The 26660-nt window shown below is 36.2% G+C and overlaps 2 protein-coding genes across 4 annotated transcripts in view; one reads left to right on the forward strand and one right to left on the reverse strand.

Moving 5' to 3' along the window:
• Window positions 1-26660, reverse strand: part of LOC120625283 (cytochrome b5-like) — a 107536-nt gene that overhangs the window by 2735 nt on the left and 78141 nt on the right. Inside the window, exons 2-5 of the mRNA XM_039892302.1 lie at window positions 13382-13491; window positions 13016-13129; window positions 6744-6863; window positions 4029-4154 (exon numbers count right to left, since the gene is read on the reverse strand). Coding sequence (XP_039748236.1) covers window positions 4029-4154; window positions 6744-6863; window positions 13016-13129; window positions 13382-13491 — 470 coding nt within the window. The remainder of the gene's footprint in view (window positions 1-4028; window positions 4155-6743; window positions 6864-13015; window positions 13130-13381; window positions 13492-26660) is intronic.
• Window positions 20091-26660, forward strand: part of LOC120625282 (prothoracicostatic peptides-like) — a 73204-nt gene continuing 66634 nt past the window's right edge. For all 3 annotated transcript variants that reach the window (XM_039892298.1, XM_039892300.1, XM_039892301.1), the window contains exon 1: window positions 20091-20143. The gene's annotated coding sequence lies outside the window, so the exon portion shown is untranslated. The remainder of the gene's footprint in view (window positions 20144-26660) is intronic.

The raw sequence follows: 26660 nt of genomic DNA on the forward strand, positions 1-26660 counted from the left end.
AAGTAGATAAGTTTTTTAAGCGGTAAATTTTAGGTAGGTGACTTATTGATAACAGCATAATCATCAAATACCTGCCTATTTCAATCAGAATTATTTCTTTTTATACAGCAACAATAATACTTTAATATTCATTGGGCGAATTTCCAATTCAAATAAATGGGCTTGTATATTATTATCATTTGCTAATAACGCAGAACTGGGCCTTAATCTATGTCATTAATACAAGAAGACTATCTACAATCGTAGTATTCTCAATTCAAAACCAAATTCAAAATTCATTTACAATAGGCCTAGTTTATAAGCACTTTTGAAACGTCAAGTCAGTCTGTTTGTAGAGACTCTACCACCGGTTCAGAAGGCAGATTCCACTGAGAAGAGCCGGCAAGAAACTCAGCAGAGATTCTATCAAATCAACCCATTACCGGCCCCCTACAGAGCACGGGTAGTCCACCAAGCTGGCCCATTGCAGATTATTGGACTCCACAAACCTTTGAGAACATTATGTAGAAGCCTCAGGCATGCAGGTTTCTTTACGATGTTTTTTCTTCACAGTTGAAGCAAATGATATGTGAATTACTTTAAACGCACATAACTTAGGAAAGTTAGAGGTGCGTGCTGGGATTCGAAGTCGGCCCCCTGAAGCTCCTTCCCAATGCGCTATCACCGCTTCTCGAACAGGCGGTTAGTCACTTTATACCATTTAGCAGTTGACAGTAATTATTTTAACTCATATATTTTAAACGGTTATTATAAAATGGGAAAAAGTTTGTGAGCTTGCTTGATCCCGCGGGTGTGAAGTGATTCGAGCGCGGGGCGCTTTCATTGTTTTTGGACACAATGCACTGCATGCAATAGCTGATTGAGGGTTCTGTATATTCTTAATTATTTGCTAGGCAAATAAGAATTACTTTGAAATGTCCCGTGATAGTCCACTTGCCATTTTTAAACAACCATTAAATTTTATACATAATTTCTCTACTGTGAGAAGAGACACAGTACAATTTCGAGTCCACACCTTACTTATTGCATTTGAAATGAGGTAGGTCGCTTCTATATTGACTCACTATAGGGTGCAGGTCTCCTCTCAGAAAAAGGAGGGTTCGGGCCGTAGTCCACTACGTGGCCAAGTGCAGATTGGTAAACTTCTCACGCCTTTAATAAGGCTATAGAGAACTCTCCGGCATGCAATTTGATAGCTATTTAAATACTTAAATAGCACATAGCTCTGAAATGCTAGAAATGCGTGTCAGGGATGGAACTCAGTATCCCCGAAAGGGAGGTCGAGTTGAGGTCTTCTCCACTGCGCCTTTAGTTACCACGCATTATCATCCTAAAACTTTTTGAAAAATGTCAACACAATCTATAGGGCACACCTTGTTCAAAGTACAGATGCAAGATTTGTCCCAACAATATACCTACTAACTAGCATAGCGAGTTAAATGAAAGCTTGTAATGATTGTATGTGATATCGCGCCATACGCCATTACTGTGTAGTGTAATAGCGAGCCGGTCGGCCGCCAGATGGCGTTAAAAGCCTTCATGGGAAACGGCATTGGATGCTGCGCTTTAGAGCGCCTTCACACTCGTAGCCTTTCTTATAAAATTGTATCGCTCATATTCTTTACTACTATGCTATTCGGGTATTCAAATTCAAAAATATTTTATTCATGTAGACCTTATCACAGGCACTTATGAAGCGTTCATACATTTAACATGTTAACACTTATGTAAGGTGATAACTGCATTCGTTAACTTAAAACTAAAGCTAGGAAGGTTCCAAACGCGCCCTGGTGTACGAAGAGCCCACAACAAACTTAGCCAGGTTTTTTTTGTTATCACCATCTTACAGTCGAATTAATGTTTACCTATGAAGTTATAGCAATTCATATCCAAGCTTTTTTATAATACATGTAATCCTGTTAAGGATTACATAAAAACATACATGTAATGTTTCATATCAGGATTTTTCTGTAAGCTTACGTTTTATATACACTTTGACCTTATTGAGAGACATAAAGAACATCCATACTTAGATTTCAATGCGAAATCAAATCAAATAAAAATCAATTCAAACTTCTGAATTTTCTCTGTCTGCTTTGGTGGGAGGCTTCTGTCGGAGCTAGTAACCACGCTATCGACAAAGACGTGCCGCTAAGCGATTGAAGGTTCCGGTACCATGTCGCGTAAACCGATAAGTGCTATAGGTTTAATATGATTGCTATACCCCTAACAGGTGAGCCCGTTATCATTAACACTGCATCGTCACTTTCTAGTAGGTGAAATTTTAGCCAAGGGATCAGTTGTAGTGAAATAAAATGTTATATGTGATACCTACCGGTTAGTAGGTAGAATGCATAATCACTCAGTAGGTTTACTGAAGCGATTATGCAGTCTCAGATGGGCTAAGCTAATAACCGTACGGCAAGCCAAAAAAAAGCAACAAGTCTGTCCAGTTTAAAGAAGAAACCTTTCAATACTAAGTTATGTGATAAGTCATGTTCGAGTGAAAATTCCTTATGTAATATGTACCTACATAGTTTTACATTAAAGTTATCTTTATTAGGGGAATAAATAATTAGGGAAGTAAGTACATTCCTCTGCTATCATTTCCAACAAAAATGGCCAGACGCGATATAAGATGCTATCAAAAAACGCTATCAGTGTGACGCGTCACAGCCGTAGTGCGCCACTCGGCACTCTCGGCGTTAAGTGAACGACGTCACTATTAGGTACTACTGTGTGTTACATTTGGCGGCATTTTGTTATGAAATACAATTGACACATTAGCTTAGTGCACATTACATTAAACGGTCTTTTGCACCGGCCGACGATGTATCTAAACGTTTCCTCATTACTGCTAAATTATCAAATAGTTACTAATAGGTTTTTAAAAGGTTCCGGTTTTCCATTCCATTTCAGAAATGCCTATGTCTATTGTCTACGACAATGTCTGCTTATTAATTTTTTTTTTCGGTACGCTATTGTATCAAATTATTAGAGGAATTATAAGGCTTTTGTTTATTTACTTGAAATAACATAACTGATAATACCTAAAAATCCTAATAAATACCTTTTTAATAATATAAAAAATGAAACTAGACGTATATTTAATATTTTATAGTAATATATATATCTATATAAAATGCGCCAACGCGGTCTTATCGCTTTAAGCGATCTCCTCCAGATATCCCTTTATGGTAGAATGAATTTATTACGTACGGATTCAAAACATTCTAAGTACACTTAGAATGTTTTGAATTCGTTTGTCTGAAAGAATAAATATTCCTTTTTTGGTTTAATATTTTTACAGGGTGAGTCCTTATGTAATATACTTATGCATCCTTAAATATTATTTTCTAATTCCGTTACACGTTGTATATAAAGCACGCATCTGAAGGAATATTTTTATACTAACTAATACTTCACTAATTTTTAAGTAACAAACATGAGTATAACTAAGTTCGAGCATTTATTTACAATTTATTTAGAGTTTTTAAAATAATTGTTTTATAAATATAACCTAAAATAAACTAGATAATAAGAGCTCTTTTCAAAGAATTATCGAAAAGGGTTATCGAGTCTACCGGTGATCCTAGAGCGGTTACCTCGGCCAACGAATTAGTTTGGCCATCCAAAGGGGCAATGCTGCCAGCATCTTAGGAACTGTGCCTCGCTGCGGTGGTTTCGAGGACGTTTTAGTTTTAAATAGTTTTTTTTTAGTTCATAAATCGTGCCCGAGAAGCCAACTTATAAAGCCAAAGTCATCGTCGCTATGCCAGCGAGCTCAACTAATAGAGCAATTGCTTCACTGTGCCAGAGAGCCTAAGTTATAAGGCTTTCGTGCGCATCACCTTCTTTGTGCCAGAGATGTCAACGATTAATATCATAATGCTCTTAAAAGTACCGGAGAGTTCAAATATCAAGACCTTAAAGTGCTTCTTGTTCTTGAGGTCAACTAATAAGATCACAATGTTCTTCGCTCCACTCGTCTTTACTTCAGAGAGGTGTAAACATAGTAAGGTACTCACATCAACGATCTCTCCGATCTTATACTTTTGAAGGATGGTGAGCGCGTCGGAGGAGTGGTCGGACTCGTCGAAGGCCTTGGTGCAGTCCGCGCCCGCCTCCTCCAGCATGACGTCCCCCGCCGGGTGCTGCAACCAACCGATCACAACATTTGATGCTACTTGGAAAGGGGGTACGTACTATGCCAATGGGGTATTACAGTTTGCATAATAATGGAAAAACTTTTGTTTCACTACTTTTCCTGGTAACAATACTTTTACTTGTCATGAAAAGTTACGCTGTGACAACCATCAAATCGGTTCATGCAAATGTGATCACGGATAACAACGGAAGAAGAAGGAGATGGTCCTAGATAATATTTAAACTATAATTCACATTTCACATACACGTTCATACGCATATACCTACGTATGCTTGTGATTTAATGTTTAGGTTACTTCTATATAAAAACTAAAGACTACAAATCGAATGCGTTAAATGATGTCTATAGACAAAAAACGTTTCACGTTCACGTTTCGTACTACGTACTCTACGCATGACATATACATGCATGCACAAACACACACAAAAATGATATGTTATATGTATTAGTGTATGTATTAGTATGTTAGATTATAGGTATTTTGTTATTATTGCAAATAAACTAATGACAGAACTCCTGATGACATTAACAGATTTTATTTGAAAACAAGGTTAGTGAAAACGGGCATTAGTTTTGCCCATACTTTTGTGGGAGGTGTCCTATGACCCCTTTCCTCACTAGCCTGTATAACAATGAAAGCCTTATATCCCACTGTCGGGCTGACTGTCGTTGGTTGGTCAGCGTGTTCCACTGCGGATCACGGGTACTCGAAAACTCCAACACCATCACAACACTCGGTAACAGCTTGGAGTAAGGGGATCCATGTTATCCAATCTCGTGCCTCAAAGAGCACGTTAAGTGGTGGATCCCTGTTGTTATCACTAACACGTGATAATCGCTGAAACCCGCCATGTTGCATTGAAACCGTCTTGTGGCGTGTGCCCAGCAGGGGAAAAACCGACTGGGGATGATGAGCATAGGTCTCTAGGATGATGAGGGATATGGAATCCTCATGGAACTCCACGCTGCTCCAACGGCCAGGCTGCTATACCTACGTGCTAAAACCCTATCCGTATCAGTTCCTGATTTAAAATGGATCATATCGAATCGATCTGTGTTATCGTTAATAATTAAATATTACACGATAAGATATTTTTTGCGGTATCATGTGGGTAAGGGTGTCAACACGACATCGAATTGATTTTAAACTTTATTATTTCGCAAAATCGCACTCTAAAATTGACTGGTTTTACTTAAATATCAGGGATAGTAATTTGTCGGGTCAGCCTGTTCAACTGCAGATCAAGAAGTCCCGTATTCTACTCCTAGGTCGGACCAAAAATTTAACATTCTGAGTACCAGAAGACAATAGTCGGTGTCTACCTCCGTGCCTCAGAGGTGATCACATAGACTCCGAATATAGCTATCTCTATCGCCAGCTGCGGTACTCTATCAGCTTTGGTATTTAAGAGTGTAAAAACTCTTGATAGAATATACTTGACAGATAAAGGGAAAGTCTCTTGAGGCGAGACTATCGCTGCACGTAGTGATAGGTCGTTATCAGTACGTGCACTGATGTCGGGCCTACTGATAATATAAATATATATGCATATGTATTTGTGTTGTCTGTCTGTTTATTTTGAATTGATTCTTCTGCTGAAGGGAGCTTTGTGTCGAGGTTGTGTTATGTGAAGAAATACAGCCGTAAATAGAGTCCTAAGGCTCGAAGAATTCGGTAGGTTCGTTATCCCGAGAGATTATGTGACGGATTAAACGGACGGTACAAAGAGAAAATACTTAGCTATACATCCCGATTCTGGGTGTTTTCTATGTGTGTGCCATGCAAAATAAAATCGGAAATGTCTAGCTGTAATGTCTAACTAACTCTCTCATAACAAGACCTATACCTACCTGAATTAAATCATCTTACTCACATCCTGGGGTAGCCAGAAGAGATCTATTATAGAGAAAAGCTTTCCTTCGTACACTTCATGTATCATATGTTCACTTGACTTTCACAATTTATGGTGCATAAACCATTAATAAGTAATCAAAAACAAACTCATTTTTATCATTATAATTTAAAGAATAGCATAACTTGAACTTTACCAACATCACTTCAACCGATTGGCATTCACTACTGGACATAGGTCTTTTAAAGAGTTTAAATATACACTGTTCCGGGCCGCTTGTTTCCAGGGACTCCCCGCGACCAATTTCATTACCACCTCGCAGGGGGCCGACTTTATGCTATCGTTAAAGTTCTGTTTCAACATTTTTGTCTGACTGTCAGTTTGGTGGTTAATATGGGTGACCCCCATAGAAACTTGTGGGCTTCTTCTTAGACCAGGACGCGTTTGGAACCCTCGTAGCTTTAGTTTTAAGTTTACGAATGTGGTTATCGCCATCATCTCACTACCGTGTGGTTCTTATGTACGCATCAAAAGTGCCACCTGTGGGCCTACTTGAATAAAGATATTTTTGACTTTTTTTTTGACTTTTGAAATATACATGCACTAAAGCACTGCATACCCTATTTTTTTAGGGCAGTGTTATACACCCTGGTAAAAGACCCTGTGCACGACACTGCACAGATCAAAAAGGAAGGACATTTGTACACGTAATAGGTCATTACCTGCGGCACGTAACTGGTGACGTCATAAACGCCGTCCTTGTATATCATCCACACCGGACCGCCGCCTTTGCCGTTGCGGCTGGCCACGTCTGCTGTCGTGTACTTCTGTACGGCGGCCATCTTTAATATTATACATTAATTCATTAAACAAGGCTCATTATAGTATTCATGATAGTAAACTTGTATGGCGGCACGGTAAGGGTTATAAAATACTTAGTTAAATTATAGTAGTGCTAATCCTTCCATTGTGTGTTTTTGTGGCCAAGGTTAACACAATTCAATTCAGTTAAATTCTTGATATGGGTTTAAGTTTAACTTCTTTATTGACGTATGGAAGAAATTGTATAACAATGTAACGTTATTCAGTTTCGCGCCATCTTGTAACGTTTTTTCTGTTACGCGCCATCTTCTTTTATAAGTTACATTTTTCCGTTATGCGCCATATTTTTTTCTAATACATTCAACACGTGGGTGTGATAATGGTATTTTTTTAAAAGTTATCTCAAGTTAACCTCAATTTTCGATTGTAAGTCAGTGAAAATAATAATTTTATTAAAACTAGCAATCATTAATGAATACGACTGTTTATCTAGTAAACATCAATTAATTGCAATAATAAAAAAATAAAAAAAGATGTCATAAAGAAGTTTTACTTGTTACGTGTTTACAGTATACAATACACACAGACCTTTTTTATTATTTTATTAGGTTAAATAGTCTAGAAATTAGTGTACAACAGAATGGCACAATTACTGATCAAATCTTATATTTCGTAGGATTACATACTCGTCATGAGATAGTTATATTATCAGGGTCATAGAGTAATTTCCATTCTAGGAATGTAGAAAACTAAACGAAGGTTAACGTTTATCTAGTGCAGTGTCACAGATCGACGAGCTATTATCAGTATTACAAAATATAGACTATCATAGCCCCCGCAGTTTCGCCCGCATTTAGTTAAATTAGCCATTTACCTTTCCTAAAATGAAATGAATTATTTATTAAATGAGAGCTATAGGTTTTACAGCCGATTGCAGTATGCTGTCTGCTTTCTGAGTCCAAGGCAGTGGGTTCGATTTCCACAACTTTTTTTTTCAGTGGGTGTTTATATTATAAGTATTTGTGTATATTATTCATATAAATATTCATCAGTCTTTTAGTACCCATAACATGGCGATGTGTTTTAATTGTCGATATATTTTTATACTTATTTATTTATTTACTTCTTGTATTTATCGTAAAACAAACTAACTTTTCAGCTTTACAGTACTAAGAATTGGTTTATATAGACCCACGACTACTTTTCCGTGTTAATTATAACAAGCTATGAATTCTACAAAAATGGTAGGTACTCATTTGGCAGCTTATCGTATGGTTTCAGTTTTATATTCATAACTTACAGACATTTCCCCGGGGAAAGGAAAAGTTAATCTTCTCCCATAGTCTTATCAACTCTCAGATCATTGGCGCACAAGTGGAAATAATATCCAAATAATATATGTTTACTAATAAACCGGGATGAACTTCTTCTATTCCATGTTCCCGTGCTTTAGCAGGTGGACACTAAAATTATACCTCTTGTCAGGGGATATAATCGAGGGATACAATTATTGTCTTCTGCCTGTGCTAGATGCCTGCCCTGCAGAAGATGGCCTACCTGAACGAAAATGGAAAACCATCGTCTATACACAAACTCTACTCTCTCAAATAATAATGTCAAAGGTACCCTATGTTCTTTTCCATGTCAAGAGCTACACGCATGCCAAATTTACTCCAAAGCCGTTCGGCGTTCAGCCGTTTTAGCGTGATTGAGTAACAAACCTCCACACCTTCATATTTATAATATTACTAGCTGTTGCCCGCGATTTCGTCTGCGTTTTTGTTTTTTGATGTGGCATTCAATTTAGTTCTAGTTTAAAAAAAAAATAAAGTATTCAGTAACGCTAAGCCTTAAATGAGGAGTTCGTCCTCTATCTCCAACCACATTCAGATCTACACAGAGTTTGGAGAAAATTAAACACATATTATAACCTCTATAGTACACAAATAATTATTTAAATTGGTTATAATTTTTCGGAGTTATGATGTACAATCGTCAAACATTTTCATACCCATTTTCATCTCCCAAAGGAACCGAGCTTAATAAAAAGTATCCTATATTACTTCTAACACTTCCAAGAGTATGTGTCCAAAGTTTCGTGAGGATCGGTTAAGTGGTTTTTGCGTGAAAGCGTAACAAACAAACTTACATTGACATTTATAATATTAGTAGGGATAGGGATATATTATATGTAAATTTATAATGTTGATGTTGGAAAAGAGCAACTACTGAGTTTCTTGCCGGCTCTTCTCAGCAGAATCTGCTTTCCGAACCGGTGGTAGAGTCACTAAAAAGACATACTTGACGTTTCGAAAGTAGGCCTACTTGATATAAATGAACTTTGAAGTTTTGAACTTTTTTGAATTATATAGATATAAATAATATAGAGTTATCAAAAAGGGTTACCGAGTCTACCGGTGATCCTAGAGCGGGCAGTTACCTTGGCCAACAAATTCGTTTGGCCATCCAAAGGGGCAATGCTGCCAGCATCTTAGGAACTGTGCCTCGCTGCGGTGGTTTCGAAGACGTTTTAGATTTTATTTAGTTTTACATAGTTTACTTTAGGTTATATTTATAAAACAAATTTACTCCCTAAAATTAATTATAATTATGTTCTATTTTTTTAGTGATATAATTATGTTCTATTTTTATAGTAGGATAGTAGCATTAATAAGCTCGCTCAAAAATTTTGTATACCATCGATCACTTTTAGGTACCCATTATATGAACTTTTTAACACAAAACCATTTTGTCTTACCGGATTAGTGGTTAATATATATACCGTAAAGTATGTGTGACACTTAAATACGAATATAGTATAAAGTCACTCACCTTTTCGCCTTTCCTCACTGTATTTCCCAATCAGCCGCCGCCGCACTACTGGCGATAGTATATCTGTATCAAACTTCGATAACCACTCACTATGTCACTGCCAATTTTTCCAAGCCCATTGAAATATACAGTAATAATTGTTGAGATATATATCGGCTTTATAACTTATAACTAATCGTGATGTTTCGTTATCTTTTCCTCAACAGATTTCGATTTATCTTCAGCACACACAAAGCTAGCACTAGCGTTTTCGCGAGACTTCAAGTGCCGAAATATAAATTTCATCAAGGTAGGTGTTACGTACGCCTTAAAAAATAAGAAAATAAAAATCCCGTGGGAACCGTTTATTTTCCTGGATAAATAGTAGCCTATGTTCCTCTCCGTTCTTTCAACTAACTCTGTGCCAAAAACCAATCAATTGATTGGTTGTACTAATGGCGTGAAGCAAGGACCGACCAACAAACAAACACTACTATTGATGAATTTCTTAATGACAAGGTTGCCTGGAAGCAAGCCGCTCCGCTTTCATCTTACACAAGATAGAACAATGATTGTTAAATTGTAAATGGTGTTGTAAAAGTGCAAGTGCTGAGTTTTTTGCCGCCTTTTTCTCGGTAGAATCTGCCTTCCGAACCGGTGATAGAATCAGTACAAACAGACAGACTTGACGTTTCAAAAGTGCTTATATTAGTGCTTGAAATAAATGAATTTTGAATTTGAACACTAAGGATATCCCACAGCACACAGATCTTCCATCTTGTATTGTTAGCATCCGAAGTAAATTCTGTTCAATCAATTAATATTGCGATGATGCTTTGATAAATAATGACCTTCATCTCTCTTCCGTTGCTATCTCGCTTCTACGCATGCTACTCACTCGCAAGAGCCTGTGAAGCGCGAACCGTAGAGTAGATTATTAAAAACTCCCTCCAAAACATGTTTCCAAAATATATACATATTGTGTTGTTATTGAAAACCACTGCAAGGTGTGCTAGTATCATCCAAGGAAGAGGTAATGCTTCTCGTTTCTCTCAGGATTTGAAATATAACACCCTACTACGTTCGGGAGCTACTGTTACAGTTATTTGTGGGTAAATAATTAAACTTTTGATACCTAGATCTCTATATTTGCCATATATATTATTAAATTGATTAAGATTTTAACAAATGTAGTAATTAATCAGAAGAAAAAATTACAATTATATTTGATTTATAGCTATCCATTGACATTGTGTTGGTGGGTTATTTGATATAAATACGGGTTCATATCCCATACAATTCAGTCTTGTTAGAGACTCTGAAGATGCAAAGATACCTCATGGTGTCGCAGTTGTTATCAATACTTACAATCGCTGTTCACGCTTGGGATTTACCCCGAAGATATTCTATTACCGTAATCTTGAAAAATCTACTGTCCAATTGCAACATACAGATATATCTGAGTGTCACAGATTATAGCACACTATGCTTAATTTTCGTTGCAAATCATGGATATAAGGTGAGCTTTTATCCAATAGAGATGTTATTTTCTACCTCCTTTTACAATCTTGTTGTAATCTTTTTGGCGAACTTAGGGACGCACGCTGAAGAATCTTTTAGCAATTCCCTTTGTTAAGGACACTCCACTCGGATATCATTTCCGGTCGTTAATCACAAAACAGACCCATCTCCATAATAGCGACTGCTCCTCCCCTTCTCTTTCCCATGGGAGTTATTCACTTGACACTTTATTAAATAATTGGGTCGTCATTAAGCAGTAACTTAACCAAGGGCCGTTTTCTCAATCACCAAATTTTTAGGGTTCTACAAATAAACGAGACATAGCGTCGGAATAGTTAAGTCAAGGCTTCAACTGACAGTCAAAGGTATACCACAATTATTTGAAATGACCTTAGTGTTTAATTGAGGAATGCAATTTAAATTTTGACAGCTGTTTAAAATAGATACTTATTTAAATTTAAATTAATTAATTTGTCTTAATTTGTCCTACTCTGAAAATTTTCAGAACATTATTAAATATGTAGTTAGGCATGCCAGCGGCCCTCATGGCCAATGAGACGTCCTTGCCTGCGTTGTCTGCGAGCCGCTGCCTGCCACCTGGGTGCTGGAAATTAAGAGCTAGCTGAGAATTCGGTGTAAGTTGTCAAGCTTACGATTTAGCAAGAATCGCACTTTTTCAGTGCGATTGTTGCTAAATCGTAAACTTGACAACTCGTGATCCGTAGATGAACATGCTTACAGCTACACTGCGAGACAATTTGAACAATATTTATAACAATTATGTATGTCAAGTAAAAAAAAACTCTTCATAGAAGCTCCTTTATAATTTTATACCTTCTTATTATAAGTTACGAAAACCGAGGAAGTCTATTAGTAGTTCTAATGTTTATGTTCTCTCGTTAGTAATGAGGGTACTGAGAATGCGCTTTTAGTTCGCTATTTTAGTCGTAAGAATGCCGGAATAATTAAAAATTAATACGGATACGTATTAGCATTCAGAGCTTACTTAAAACTGTAAAACTCCGGTGCAAAAATGCTTTTCTCTATTTTACACACCAACTTATTATACACGTGCAGGGAAAATTTCTTCCGCGTTTTTACATTTCCCGTGATAAAAAGTATTTAATGTCGCCTGCTGGATATTATGGTAATAAATATAAATTAATATAAATATGTACTATTACAATACACACATCGCCATCTAGCACCACACACCACACACCACAGTAAGCATAGCTTGTGTTATGGGTACTAAGATAGCTGACAAATATTTTTATGAATATAATATGCATAAATACTTCCAATAGTAAAAATAATAACGTTTATTTCGGATAAAATTCCTGAACTTGTAAAAATTATCAGTTAACAGTTATCAGATTAACTATTTTATTAATTTTAATTGGCCAAATCTTCTAAATAAGGTAAGTATGTTGAGCACTAGGTGTGTCAGTGTGTACCGCTTATAATATACAGATAAACACCAAACAATGAAAAACGTTTATGTTTATCCAGTTGTGGGAATTGAACCCTCGGCCCTGAGCTCGGAAAGCAGGGTCGCTAATCACTTCGCCAATCGGCAGTAAATTGATATTGGTTTAGCTGGGAAATCTTTTTAAATAATCCGGGAATGTTTTTTTCTAAGTAATGTGCGTTTTAAGTAATTAGAATATCAAAGTATCGTGAAACCTGCACTCCTGAGAGTTCTACATAATGTTCTCAAAGGTGTTTGGAGTCCCCCCAATCCGCACTAGGCCAGCGTGGTGGACTACAGCGTGGTGCTCTTTAATGATTACGGGTAATGAGTTGATGTGATTGAAGAATAAAGAATCATAAAAGTTACAAAGTCGGCAAACTCGGTGACGTCGTAGACGCTGTTATCGAACACAACGTAGAGGGGAGATCCGTGTAGTCCGTCGCACCGCGCCACATCCTCCCACGTCAACAGTTTCTGATCCTGCACAAAAAACCGAAGCACATATAGAAGCTGAAGCCAAACCTGATCTGGTTTGGCATAAAGGGAAAGTTGGTTCAAGCTTTTATTAAGTTCACTGGGATTTTAGTAAATACCTACCTAGCTGTCAGTAATAGTTAATATCTGTATAAAAATGTATATGTATAAAAATCCTTATATATAAATAAAAACTATCGTAGGCGAATGCGACTGGACTACGTTCCCCTTCTATACTGTAATGAAACTTTTACTTACCAACTGAGATTTATCAGCGTATCTAGCAAAGTTCTGGAGACCTCGAATGCCAGCCTCTGGATCGCAGATAAATGGTAACTCTTGCCACGACCACTGTGGCTCAGCGTGCACTGGAAAAGTCGCGCAATGTTACGTCTTACGAATATTGTATTGAAATCAAAATCTAATAAATATGTGTTTTTGAGAATTAAGGTGACAAGTTAAGTCAAAGTCATGGATTTTGTGGCAGAGCTCGTCCGTCATGCTTATTTTTGCCGCCAAGCAGCATTGCTGTATTCATAGCATTCCGGTCTGAAGGAAGTGGTTGCCGGTGTTATTACAGACATATAAGACTTAAACCCTACGCCTTAAGTTGACGGACACACGGTGTCGATTTGTAGGACGTGTTCTTTCCATTCACGAAGTGGGGCTTTATAAGAGATGGCTTTCCACTCACCATCACGTGGCCTATCTGCTTGGTCCATTAATTATTGCTAAAAAACCTGAAAACTATAAAAGATACGTGACATCCAATCATCCCTCAGCCATCCTATAAAGCGTAGAAAACTTCTTCAGAACTCATCTATTTTGTGTCTTTTAAAAGTAACAGGTATCTACAGGATTTAATTCCGGAAAAACCTTTTTTTTTAATTGATCACAGGTAACGTGTGAGGCTACATTCGTGGATAGTTACTATCGTGGTTCGAAACCTTTGATCTCACTGGTTAATACCGATGTCTAGGCCTAGATAGCGTTGCGGCAGTGAATAGAGGCTATTTAGTTACTCAGGCTGTTAAGGCCAGTGATTCATCTAAGGCTGTTAAGGCCATGAATGAATCTGGGACTTCCCTGAAAAGTTGTAAAAACAGCTGAAATATCTGAAAATCTAAATTGTTAAATTTTTATTGTCACTTCATGGATGGTTTTAAGGTGGTATGAAGTGCAGGTCATCTAATAGCGCTTCAATAGTAGATGGTTCGGGCTAAGGTACGGTGGTACTAGTGGTAAGTGATCATGCGGTCTAAGATTGTAGCGGGCTAAACTGTTAGGGAGCAAAATAGTCATACCCGTAATCGGTAACTACGCCACATCGCACCGGAATCGCTTAGCGGCACGTCTTTGTCGGTAGGGTGGTACCTAGCCACGGCCAATGCCTCCCACCATACCAGACAAGAGAAAATTCAGAAATCATGAATTCCCAAATTTCCCCTGCCCGAAAACGAACCCGGGACTTACAGAACTCATCGCCTGTCCGTATATAGTAATACCGTCTTACGGTAATATTAATCCCAAACGAAATCAGAGTAATGTCCAAATTCGAAATCTCATTTAACTTGCTTTGAAAGTATTCTTGTCGAATGTTAATTATTTTTTGTATTTTGACAGTTGTCCTCTTTTAATGCATAATTGAATTAATGAACAATATTTATACGTTATAATAACCTCTTTTAATGCATAATTGAATTAATGAACAATATTTATACGTTATAATAACCTCTTTTAATGCATAATTGAATTAATGAACAATATTTATAAAAGGGTTCTAATGGGCTGTAATGCAGCCAACATTCCAGATACCGTTCTGGACGGGCCACATTTTAAATGACTTGAAACATATGTTTTCAATAAAAAAATTCTAATAGCAAAGGAGTATCATAAAATCGAATTCGTTTCCATTTTTAAAGCCATAGTTAAAATGATCATTTTTATCGGCGACTGGAAGTTACTCGCAATAAAAGGCAATCGAAGTCAATTAGTGTTCCGTAGTAAAATGATCTTTAGTGGCATTCGCTCCGCGGTTTACACCCATTGCCTGAGTTACGACTCACGAGGCGGACGTCAGAAGCTTGATGGATTTACGATTTCTGTTCAATGAACGAAAGTTACAATGAAATAATCTAACCTTTAGATGTACCTATTATCATCATCATTATAAAATATTGGATAGAAGCAGATGTTATTTTGCGGAATTCCATGATATATTATAAAAATTAAGCTTTATTTTCGCAAGGGTCGCTTTTCAGAATACAATGGCTGCAGTCCAGGACACTGGTCAAGTGTGTGGGTAGTCTTCAGAGGCCTTTGATAACATTAAAGAGTCTCTCATGCCACTGCCTGAGACAGTATATATACCAGGGTACGCTAAAGAACAAATACGGCGTAAAATAAATAAATATACCACTACAATTAAGCAAAAAGTAAGCTAACGTAGCTTGTGTTATAGGTACTACATCTTAGTACCCATATATATTTATGAATAATATACGTAAACACCCTGACACTGAGAAGTATTCATGTTCACAAACATTTTCCAGTTGTGGGAATCGAACTCACAACCTTACTCAGAAATCAGAGTCGCTGCCCTGCGCTATCGATCTCATGCTCTGTGAAAAATTCAAATTCAATTTTTTTTTAATATGTAGGCCTATCACGGGCACTTATGATGCGTTCAAACATATATACGAGTATGTTTAAATAATTGTAAGGTGATGATAATAACCTAACCTAACTAACCTAACTTAAACCGGTTCCAAACGATTGAAGAAAAGCCCACATCAAACTTAGCAAAAATAAATCTATTTCACGGGTGCAGTAAATTGTTCCGGGATAAAAAGTACCTCAAGCCTCATCAAGATCCGCTCAGGCGTTCTGGTGCGATTAGCACCAGTTCTAAAATCTTTGTTACTTATGCAAGGTAAACATGGCATAATTTATCAAAGCATGAGCTTACATCCTGGTGAGAGACAACAAAACTTTAAATAAAAAATAACCAAAAGCAATAACTGGTACGCAATAAATAAATTTTAATTTTAATTTGTATTTATTTTTAATAGGAATGATTGAGACTATTTCTATTCATCTATTTTAACATACATTCGTTTACAAATACTTACTACTTTTGATTCCGGTTATAAATGCTACAAGTAATTTGTGCCACAAAGTGAGAAATATTTTCGCAAGCCCGTACGATTGCGCGGAACCAATCTGGCGAGTCAACACGTGCTGTTTACTCGCACGTTTACGTGTCCGAATTACGGCGCATTCTGTTTGGACAGTAATATGTCGTCGCCCTGTTGATCAAATCCATTCTCCAAAGACCTGATTGTCTATAGCATTATACCATACCTAAACACACACACACACACCTACACAAACAATCTACGTGAGTATCTTAAACTCTTACGTTTTTTTTTTAGTCACACCTGGTAACTGGCTGGAAGTGCGCTTGCCTAGAAGACACCTATCCACTCTTGATTTGAAGGTACTTATAATGTAGCTACTGGGGAAAATGGAAGCCAGAAGGGCATTCCAGATTCTTGCGGTACGAATCAGAAACGAAGATACAAAGCGCTTCGTACGCTTCCGAGGAATTTCAACCACGTAGGTATGCAGATCCTTACTGTACCTCGTGGTTCGATGGTAAAAAGGTGAGGGGAGAACTAGATCAAACAGTTCTTGACACACTCTCCGAAACTTTTAACGTACATTATTTATTTACTCGCTTTGACTTACTTTATTTACTGGCTCTCTTTATTTACGTACATAATTTACTTACTTAAATTATTTACTTACCCGCTTTATTTATATACGTACATAATTTATTTACTTAAATTATTTACTTACTCGCTTTATTAACATACAAAAATTTACTTAATTGAGTACATTATTTAATTACGCACATTATTAACTTACTTACTTTAATTATGTACTCGCTTTATTCACTTACGTAAATTATTTACATAATTACGTATATAATTTACTTACTTACATTACTAACTTACTCGCTTTATGTTCTTAAAAAATTATTTAAATACTCGCTTCATTAACTTATGTGCATTATTTAGTAACTCGCTTTATTTTTAGCATACATTATTTAATTAACTTTACTTTTATAATTTGCTTATGCTATGTACTTACTTACTTTATTTATTTACGAACATTATTTACTCATACGCTTTATTTATTTACGTATATTATTTACTAACTTAACTTACATAAGTAACTTACTCGCTTTATTAACTTACGTGCATCATTTACTTACTCGATTTTTTATTTACTCTATTAGCTTACTCACTTTATGTAATTATATATAACTTACTCGCTGTATTTGTTAAATTACTTATTTAAATCATTGACATACGTACATTATTTACTTACTCACTTTATTTACTTACGTATATTATTTACTTACTAACATTTTTTATTTTTCACTTCATTAACTTACGTACATTAATTAATAACTCGCTTTATTTTTTGCATACATTATTAAATTAACTTTTTTACGTATATAATTTACATATTATGCATATTAAATACTTACGAACTTTATTTACTTTCGTACATTATTTACTTACTTATATTGGCTACTTACTAGCTTTATTAACTTACGAAATTGTTTACTTACTCGATTTTTTATTAACTGTATATACTTACTCACTTTATGTATTATCATAAACACTTACTGGCTTTATTAACTTTCAGACATTATTTACTTACTTGCTTTATTCTTTGCATACTATATTTAATTACTCGCTTTAAATACTTACGTACATTATTTACTTACTCGCTTTATTTTCTCACGTACATTGTTTTCTTACATTAGTTACTTATTCGTTACTCGTTAACTTGCTTCCTTTATTTACTTACGAACATTATTTACTTACTTATATTAGTTACTTACCCGCTTATTCACATTACAAACACACAAACAAACTCACGCGCAAGCTTAGATTATTTTGTATATTTTTTCTCTCGTGCATTTATATTTTACTCTTTATATTATTGTCATTTTTGATAGTTCATAGTAGGAAGTGCTCCTAATACATATTATTTAAAGTCCTTGAAAGGACCACCCTCTGAAACACAGGTTGTTCTAACCCAAAGGGTGGGGAAAATGTGTTTATAAATGAACTTATTATTAGTATTATGCTGAGGGATATGCAGTTTACGCTATGGAAAATTGACATAATTTCGGCTTAACGTAAATTTCTAAATCATGCACTGACCATATCGTATTCAACGCACCTACGCTGTCAACGCGTCAAACACTTTTAACACACTGTTACGTTGCATGACAAGTTAGTGAAGTGACGGCATAACATGTTTCCCGAGACACAAATATAAAAAATGCTAATTCCTATCCCTGTGTCTCTCCAGAAATCGATCTCACGACCTGGTATACATAGTCGAATATACGAAACACAAAGCAAACAAGGCATGGGGTATTAGCCAATTCCAATGTTTGTCCCAGCTCGCTAAAATCACTTTTCTCATAGAGGCTACTGGCAAGGAACCATTAAGCGCCACATTTATAGTTCATTTAATATTAGATATATATAACGTGAACTATAAATGTAGCGCTTAACGATAACTGTTAATAAGAATCAGTAAAAACGATCGAAAATACAAAAATATTCAATAAATCTCTAGAATAAAAAGGTCTCCGAAAAGTTCAATAACATTAATAACATCAACACAGTAAGAATTTAATTTTCTGTGGTAAAATAACAACCATCAGTTTAATGTGCATAGAGCATTATTTTCCTTTTTGTCTCCGCATTAAAATTTCTGCGGTGATAGCCCAGTGGAAGGAAGGGGGGCCGAGTTCAAATCCCAGCACGCACCTCTATCTTTTTTTTCGTTCGAAGTAATTAAAACTATCACTTGCTTCGACGGTGAAGGATATATCATGAGGAAACCTGCATGCCTGAGTTCTACATAATGTTCTCAAGCCACCTGGTGGACAACGGCCTTAGCCCCTTCTTATAGTGGGAGAAGACCCGTGCTCTGTAGAGGGCCGGTGATGGCTCGATATGATGATGATGATGATGATTATATTTTCTACAAAAGATCTGTCTCCAGACTGCGATATCCTCGAATTAAACAGCGGACAGTAGTTAGTCTTTATGACGTCTCAGTGTTAGCTAAACTGTTAAGAGTTAACGATCTTCATTCGTGTTAATAGTTACTGTTACAATTGGTGTTTATAGCAGCGTCGTAAAACACCGTTATTAGACCCACTCATTTGGACGGAGAGAGTTATTACATGCTACGTAACTACGTATCTAGACTATTGATTTAAATCGTTATCATCACCCACCAGCCTCAGTCCCACTGCTTGGCACTTACCTTACTCGTGGTAGAGAGTGATTCAGAACATGAACCCTACAACTATATTATTTTTTAATATTTTACACACAAGCACTATGTTATAATCACGTATTTGTTATAATAGCGGGGATGACAATCTAACGTGGCACGAGGCATGGTGTTGAACAACGCCAATTTCCTAACTCTGGACTGGTGACACCATTTTTATTGACCCAACCGAGAATCAAACCAAGACTTCTTGATGCTTATTCAAAAAGACCAACGAGATACTAATCAGTGTACATAATCGTACATAGAAGTCAGTAAAAATGTAAAGCTGCTTGCCTACCCTCGATGGTAATATGCGAAGAGCTTTAAAAATATTCTTCAGATGTAAGTTCTTAAAAGTTTATATATGCCTACCTGAAGCTAGTAATAAGTGAAACCTTAAACCTTTGACACATTTAATCTCTTCTTTTTTCCTCTTGTCAACGTTTTGGTGACGTCACGAGTGACGTCTTGCGGCGTTGCTCTTAAAAGGGGTGGAGCTTGGGGTGGCATGCGCGTACAGACTCCGCCTTTTGCCCTCGCCGTATATAAGGCTTCGACGGGCCAAAGGGCAACAGTGGTGTTTCGGAAGCAGAGAAGGGGCTTACGAGAGTTCCACAAAAGTTTTCGCTGATCCACTTCACGGTAAGTTTTTTAATTATTTTTTCTTCAAAGCAATCCAAAGGATTTTAAGATCGACCATTAATATACGGAATATCAAAAAATAGCGTAAAAAAATCTACTTTAATTAACTATTACAAATAAATTATCGGTTTGGTTATTTGTGTGGGAAATTAGACCGCTGGCTTTTCTGTAGATCGAACATCGATAGCCAGTTCTCGATGTATGTTTAAAAAAAAACGGACTGAATAATATAGGTATACATAATTTTATTAAACAACCATTTTCGTACAATAATATTAATTTTGGACATAAAAGTTATATTGAGACTATAAAATAAGTTTAATAGTCCAAACACAACTAAAAATTCTTTTGTAATAGAAATAAATTCAAAACTAAATTGAAGGACTTAAATTTATTGTATAACTAAAATTCATCATCATTGTACCGAACCATTACCGGCCCACAAAACGGCTCGGGTCTCCCACAACGACAAGGGTTTCGGCCGGAGTCAACCACGCTGGCCCAGTGCAGATTTGTGGACTCCGCACGCCTTTGAGAACATTATAGAGAACTCTCAGGCAAGCAGTTTTGCTCACGATGTTTTCCTTCACCGTTAAAGCAAATTATATTTTAATTGCTTGAAGCGCAAATGGCTTAGAAAAATGAATGGTGCTGGGATTCCAACTCGGCCCTCGAAAGTGACCCCAACTCATATTACAATGACCTAACTTAAATTACATAACTACTTTTACATCGAGTGTGGAGGAGTTTATACGTAATTAATAAGAACACTCCGTAATCAAAGATAATAACATATTGAAGACAGTTTAGTTTAAAACAACAATAGCAACGATATAATATATCAGTTACTACTTCAGAATTCCTGAAGTAGTAAGGAATCAAAATCTATGTCCCTCGATCAAGGTCTCCTAGTATAATACTGGATAAGACCTGTCAAGCCTGCCGTACATTTTTGCTGTGTATGGCTAACTCAAAACCGTAAGAAATTGAAATTTTAGTATACCTCATCGGTTTCTACGCGATATCGTACCGGAACGCTAGATTTATTAGAGGCACGTAATTTCACGCCGGTAATTTTTATTTTGGTAGCTTATGCTTGCAATAACTTACGCATTTTACGGGTTTTTTTTCCTAAAATTCTGTGGGAAGATTATTTAAATAAAAATCTTCAACGCCAATATCAGTGTAGCTCCAGTTAGTATATTTAAATCCCTCGGGAATATTTTGTCGAAAAAAAAAAATCAACTAGCAACCCATTATCGCGAATTAGCGAAAGTGAGTTTGTTGCTTTATATTACAATAAGCCGAGAAGGCTTATAGGGGTACAGAAGGTACTTACGGAGAAGGCAAAGCTAGCTAGACAAAAAAAAAGGTAAGTTGCGAGTCGCACTCGCAAACAAAACGTTCCGTACTCGCGCTCTTGTAATACTCGTATATAACGCTACAGAGTATTGTGATTTAAAAGTGATTAAAAAGAAAGTCGAGTCAAAAAAACAAAAAAAACTAAATTCTTCATCATATTAACCCATTACAGGCCCACTTCAGAGCACGGGTCTCCTCCCACAATGAGAAGGGGTTAAGGCCGTAGTCCACCACGCTGGCACAATGCGGATTGATGGACTCCACATACCTTTGAGAACATTATGGAGAACTCTCAGGTGTGCAGGTTTCCCCACGATGTTTTCCTTCACCGTTGAATCAAGTGATATTTTAATTCATTAAAACGCACATATCTTAGATAAGTTAGAGATGCGTGCCGGGATTAAAACTCGCTCCTCCGAAAGTGGAGTCAAAGTCCTACCCACTGGGCTATCACCGCTACAATTAATTCCCTGTTAAATTTTTTACTTTATTTAATTTTTATACGGCAAACCAAATACACGATTTGTTTAAAGATTGAGGCTTAGTAATAGGGTCCGTTGAGAAACCCTTGGCTACGGAATCCCAATAATAAACACCATAAAGCCTAAAACGCGCGCGACATTGCTGTCAACTTAGCCATGTCGACTATTCGTCAAACTGAAGTAATCTTCGTAAATGACATAAATAAAAGCTTTCTTCCCATTTTTATAAACAAACACCTATAGATGATGGCTTCATCTCAGTTATTACTGTTAAACAAGCAATCTGTCTCTTTACCGAGAGTAAAATACGAACATTATTTTCTTCTTTCCCAACCCTCGGGGCTTATTACGGCTCGAATATTTTTTGTTAATATTTTTAACCTTTTACGTTTATTTTAAACCTTTTACTCTTTAAAAGTACGTTTTTTGTCAAAGACTGATCAAAAACAACGGTCTACAATATAGTTATCAAAGTGAACAAGCGATGAATGTGATTAGAATCAATCCTCAATTACTATATCAATATACTTATACTTTAATTTTAGGTTTGACAACGTTTAGGTTTTACCTATTTAGTGATTAATTGATTGATTGATTATAATGATTTTTTGCACGGCTTTGAGGCAGGCTAGGCTACACTCGAACACTTAAATATTAGTGTGGACATAAATTTAACATATTACTGTTTTTTAGCATTTTCGACTACGGATCACGCGGTACATAATTGTTAAGTATCGGGTTTCCTGTAAGGAAATGTTCAGTTAAATTCATGTATTTAAAAATATTATGTCTAGCAACCATTCTTAGTTTACTTTCTTCATAAAACATTACAAAAAACAAGGCCGGATTTCTACCAAAAGGTTACGCCACCAAAAGCACTGAGAAGTTAACAATAATGCAAGACTTTGCCCGGCAGAATTATTGGGAACATACTGCTAACACCCCGTTGACTAATAACGTTTATATTTTTAAACTATTGTTCAACTTATATTACACATATATGATCAACCTTGGTTCACGCTACTCCTGAATAAAGTGGGATGCAAAAATGTTGCCAAGATAAAAATATTATAAAACTGATGAACGACTAAAGACCTTGCGGTCAAACTATAAAGTAATGTACTAATTCGTAGCAGAGAAGCGTAGCCAATGCTACGGGCTACGAGACCATTGCGTACCCGCAATCATTCATCAATTTGTTTACGGTTATGATTAAACATAACTAAGAGAAACAGTAATCTTTACATGAATAGTATTTTATAGAATGGATAAGAAAAATTTAAAGGAGACGGTCCACTTTGGTTGTGAAAATTTCATTAAAAATTCGTAATAGATAAACTTGCTAAAAGAAAAATGCAATTTCAACTTATTGTGGCACACTTATTTGTGGTCACAGCCCGTATAGGACAGTATATCTTGTTTTTAGGAGGCCAAGTAATTTATTTAGCAAAATGCTCATTTTATAACTAACTTTGTTCCCTTCAATAGCATCCGTTTCTCGGTTTTTCAGTCTGGTTTGGACGCATCCGAGTGCGTTTGTTAGTATATCTTTAATTTCTTAACAAGTTAACGAAAGAACAGTGAAGAACATTACGCCTGTAACAAATGGCGGCTATTAAAAAGTCCTGCTCGCAGATCGGTCAACAAAACATCGACCTTATTTGTATCTGCAATAAGATTCGAAATACACCAAGCAATATGCCGACGTCTGTTAAGTACCCAACAGAGTATTAGGCTTTTGACGCTGAAATGTGTATTCTAATAACAAGTAAATAAAATACAGAATTGATTCTATATAATCTGTATAGAAGTTTCAATCTTAGGGTTCATTAGTTAAATTGTTTGTGCCATTTATTAGTTTCTCTATTGTGTTGTAATAAGTAAAGTTTGATTAATAATAAATAGCAAATATACTTGAGGTATTGTGTATATTTCATTTGCTCTGGCTATCAGACACCTTATTGTTACATAAAAGAAAAGAGTTGAAATTATGGTAAAAAAAGATTTCATATTTCGAACAACTTGCCAGTCGCCTGTTCTAAATGAACGTTTTGATTTTGAAGTTTGCCAAAATTTGCTCGTTGAAATGTCCGTCTGCACAAAAATAGCGCATGTAAGTTCAGCTTTACAAAATGATTTTTCAATATTTGATGAAACAAGGCGGCTTCCGTCAAAGGCCCTTGGAGGCCGTTAATATCCGACGGTGGCCGATATTATTCGGCATCCAGCATGCAAATAAGACACTCTGATTAAATTTCTCATCTAATCATGCCATTATGTCATGTCATCATACCCCATTTTTTTGCCCAAGATAAAGTATTTACTGTTAGGGATATACCTACACACAGGCTAACGCTTGGCTGCGATCTCACGTGATGGTAAGTGACGACGCAGTCTGAAATGGAAGCTTGATGTCCTGACAGGAGTAGGATAATAAATATAATCAGAACAACATCATTTTCAAATTAGAATACAGTCCAAGATAGTCCAGAATATATAGGTTGCAAGCTATCTCCGTGCAACTTTCCTTCAAGATAGATTCACTGGTTTAACTTTGCGCAGGTAACAAAGATTTTTCTCTAAATCCCTAGGGATCAGATCCCGGGACAAATATCCTTTATTATTTAAGTTTATGAATGTAACTATCAAAAGTGCATTATATTAGCTTAGTTGTATAAATATAATTGTGTTTTAATTTAATTTGTTATGATATACTTGTTTTTAAATATGATAATATTTTTACAGTTACAACTTAAAAAAATAACAGATACATAATTCATTTGAGGATAACTAGAGTTAGCTCCAAACAGGCAAACACTCATGAATCTATTACTCGCGTGGATCGCTAAATTAATTGGACCTACACGCCGGTGGGGAGGCAAACATCCGCCGACAAAGCCTTTTGGTAACCCATCTTTACCCATCATCAGCCTATTAATACTCCACTTCTAGGCACAGGAATTTTAACACGGAAAAATAATTCTATTAATACTGACCTAAGCATCGCCTCAATCGAAAGGCTGAAGCTTTAGAAAAAAAACGTTTCACCAACTCTTAGGTTAGTGAAACGTTATATTGATAGATAACTATTGGTTAACAGTAGATGTTTGCTTGTCGATTACCTTGTCAGTCGTCAGACGACGTCGTTACCAGTGACAACGGCCATTAGTGCCTCAAGCAGCACGTGCTTTCTGATGCACAAAAGTAGGCAATGCGAAATTTCAACTCTGAACTAACAATTTTCCGTCACATTGAAAATGTCTACTCGGGACTCGAACCTCGTGGTATTTGGTCTAACAGACCAATAACGCGATCCGCCTTCTACTCATCTTTACTATTTTAAAATTGTTCTACTTTTCTCACTCTGTTGCTATTATTGGTGTTTTGATTCGAACAACGTATTACATTTTCACACAAAGCTGGAAATGTACCTATACAGATATTAAACTCATCTTGTCGGATTTATGTGACGCCTGCTGGAATAGTAAGAGGTAACGGGATTATATTTTCTTATTTCTCATAACGTCCCGCGGGGAATTGTTGCATTAAATACAATGCAATTAAACGCTGAGAGAACGCTCTTAACAAAACAATTTTCATTGTAATTTGCACTCGTAAAGTGCAGGACAAATGGCAGCCGCGTTGCCTCATTTTGTATAATTTAACGCACGCTAATTGTAATTACTGTTTAACCTAAACTCGATATTCATTCGAATCAGGGTCGTTTGTCCCTTTAACAGTGCGTCAGATGAAAATCTAGATTAGATCATAATACATACATAACAGTCTTGTGACAATATCTGGCATCCCTACACGAATAAATTAAAACCGATAATTTTTTTTCTCCAAAGTACCTAAATAGTTTCTTTGACCTTAATATACGTAAATGTACATTATAAAATGGATAATTTATATCTTTATGCCCCAGTAAAAAAACCACGTAAAAAAGCCTCTATAAAAATAATCCGATCCCATACAATATTTTCTAATTTAGTTTGTTTCGACTTTTCGGCTTGCAAATAAAAAATTCGATACGGCATTTTTGCGAATTCACTTTTTTACACACACGGGATTTTGCGTTTTATAGTAATGATTATTAAATAGTGCGAAGATAGATTAATTATTTTTCAACGGGATCCTTTGGAACTTTTGAACGAGGATATCTTGCAACAGTCGAATTTTTCACTTAAAATAAGTCGGACAAAGTCGGTGATAACGACTAGTAGGACATCAAGAAATTAGTTATTTTATATTCCTAGCAACGATTTGCTGTCGACGTCGGGAACAAGACGTACGAGTATTAATTGCTATTGATTTCTATTGACCCTATTGCTATCTGTGGGATCAATTTGATAGTAAGATGGGTTCGTAAGGCTGACCGGCCGCGACAAATGGGCCGTATGATGGATGTATCGCCCCCTCGGAGGGATCACTTCAATAGCTTGTATGGAAGTACCTACTTGTTATTTGTGCCCATGAAACTATCTCATGTTACTTATTGCAAAGTAGGAGTATAATGTACTGGCTTATATTAGCGCATATGAACGCTTTATATGTGCCTATGATAGGCCTGCATCAATAAAGAATGTTTGAATATCAATTTATTTTGGGGTTTTAACAACATCCCAAGGGTTATTTTCCCGGAATAAAATAAATCCAATGACCATCTCCAG

This window comes from Pararge aegeria, chromosome 7, assembly GCF_905163445.1.
Source record: "Pararge aegeria chromosome 7, ilParAegt1.1, whole genome shotgun sequence".
In the NCBI taxonomy this organism is placed as follows: domain Eukaryota; kingdom Metazoa; phylum Arthropoda; class Insecta; order Lepidoptera; family Nymphalidae; genus Pararge; species Pararge aegeria.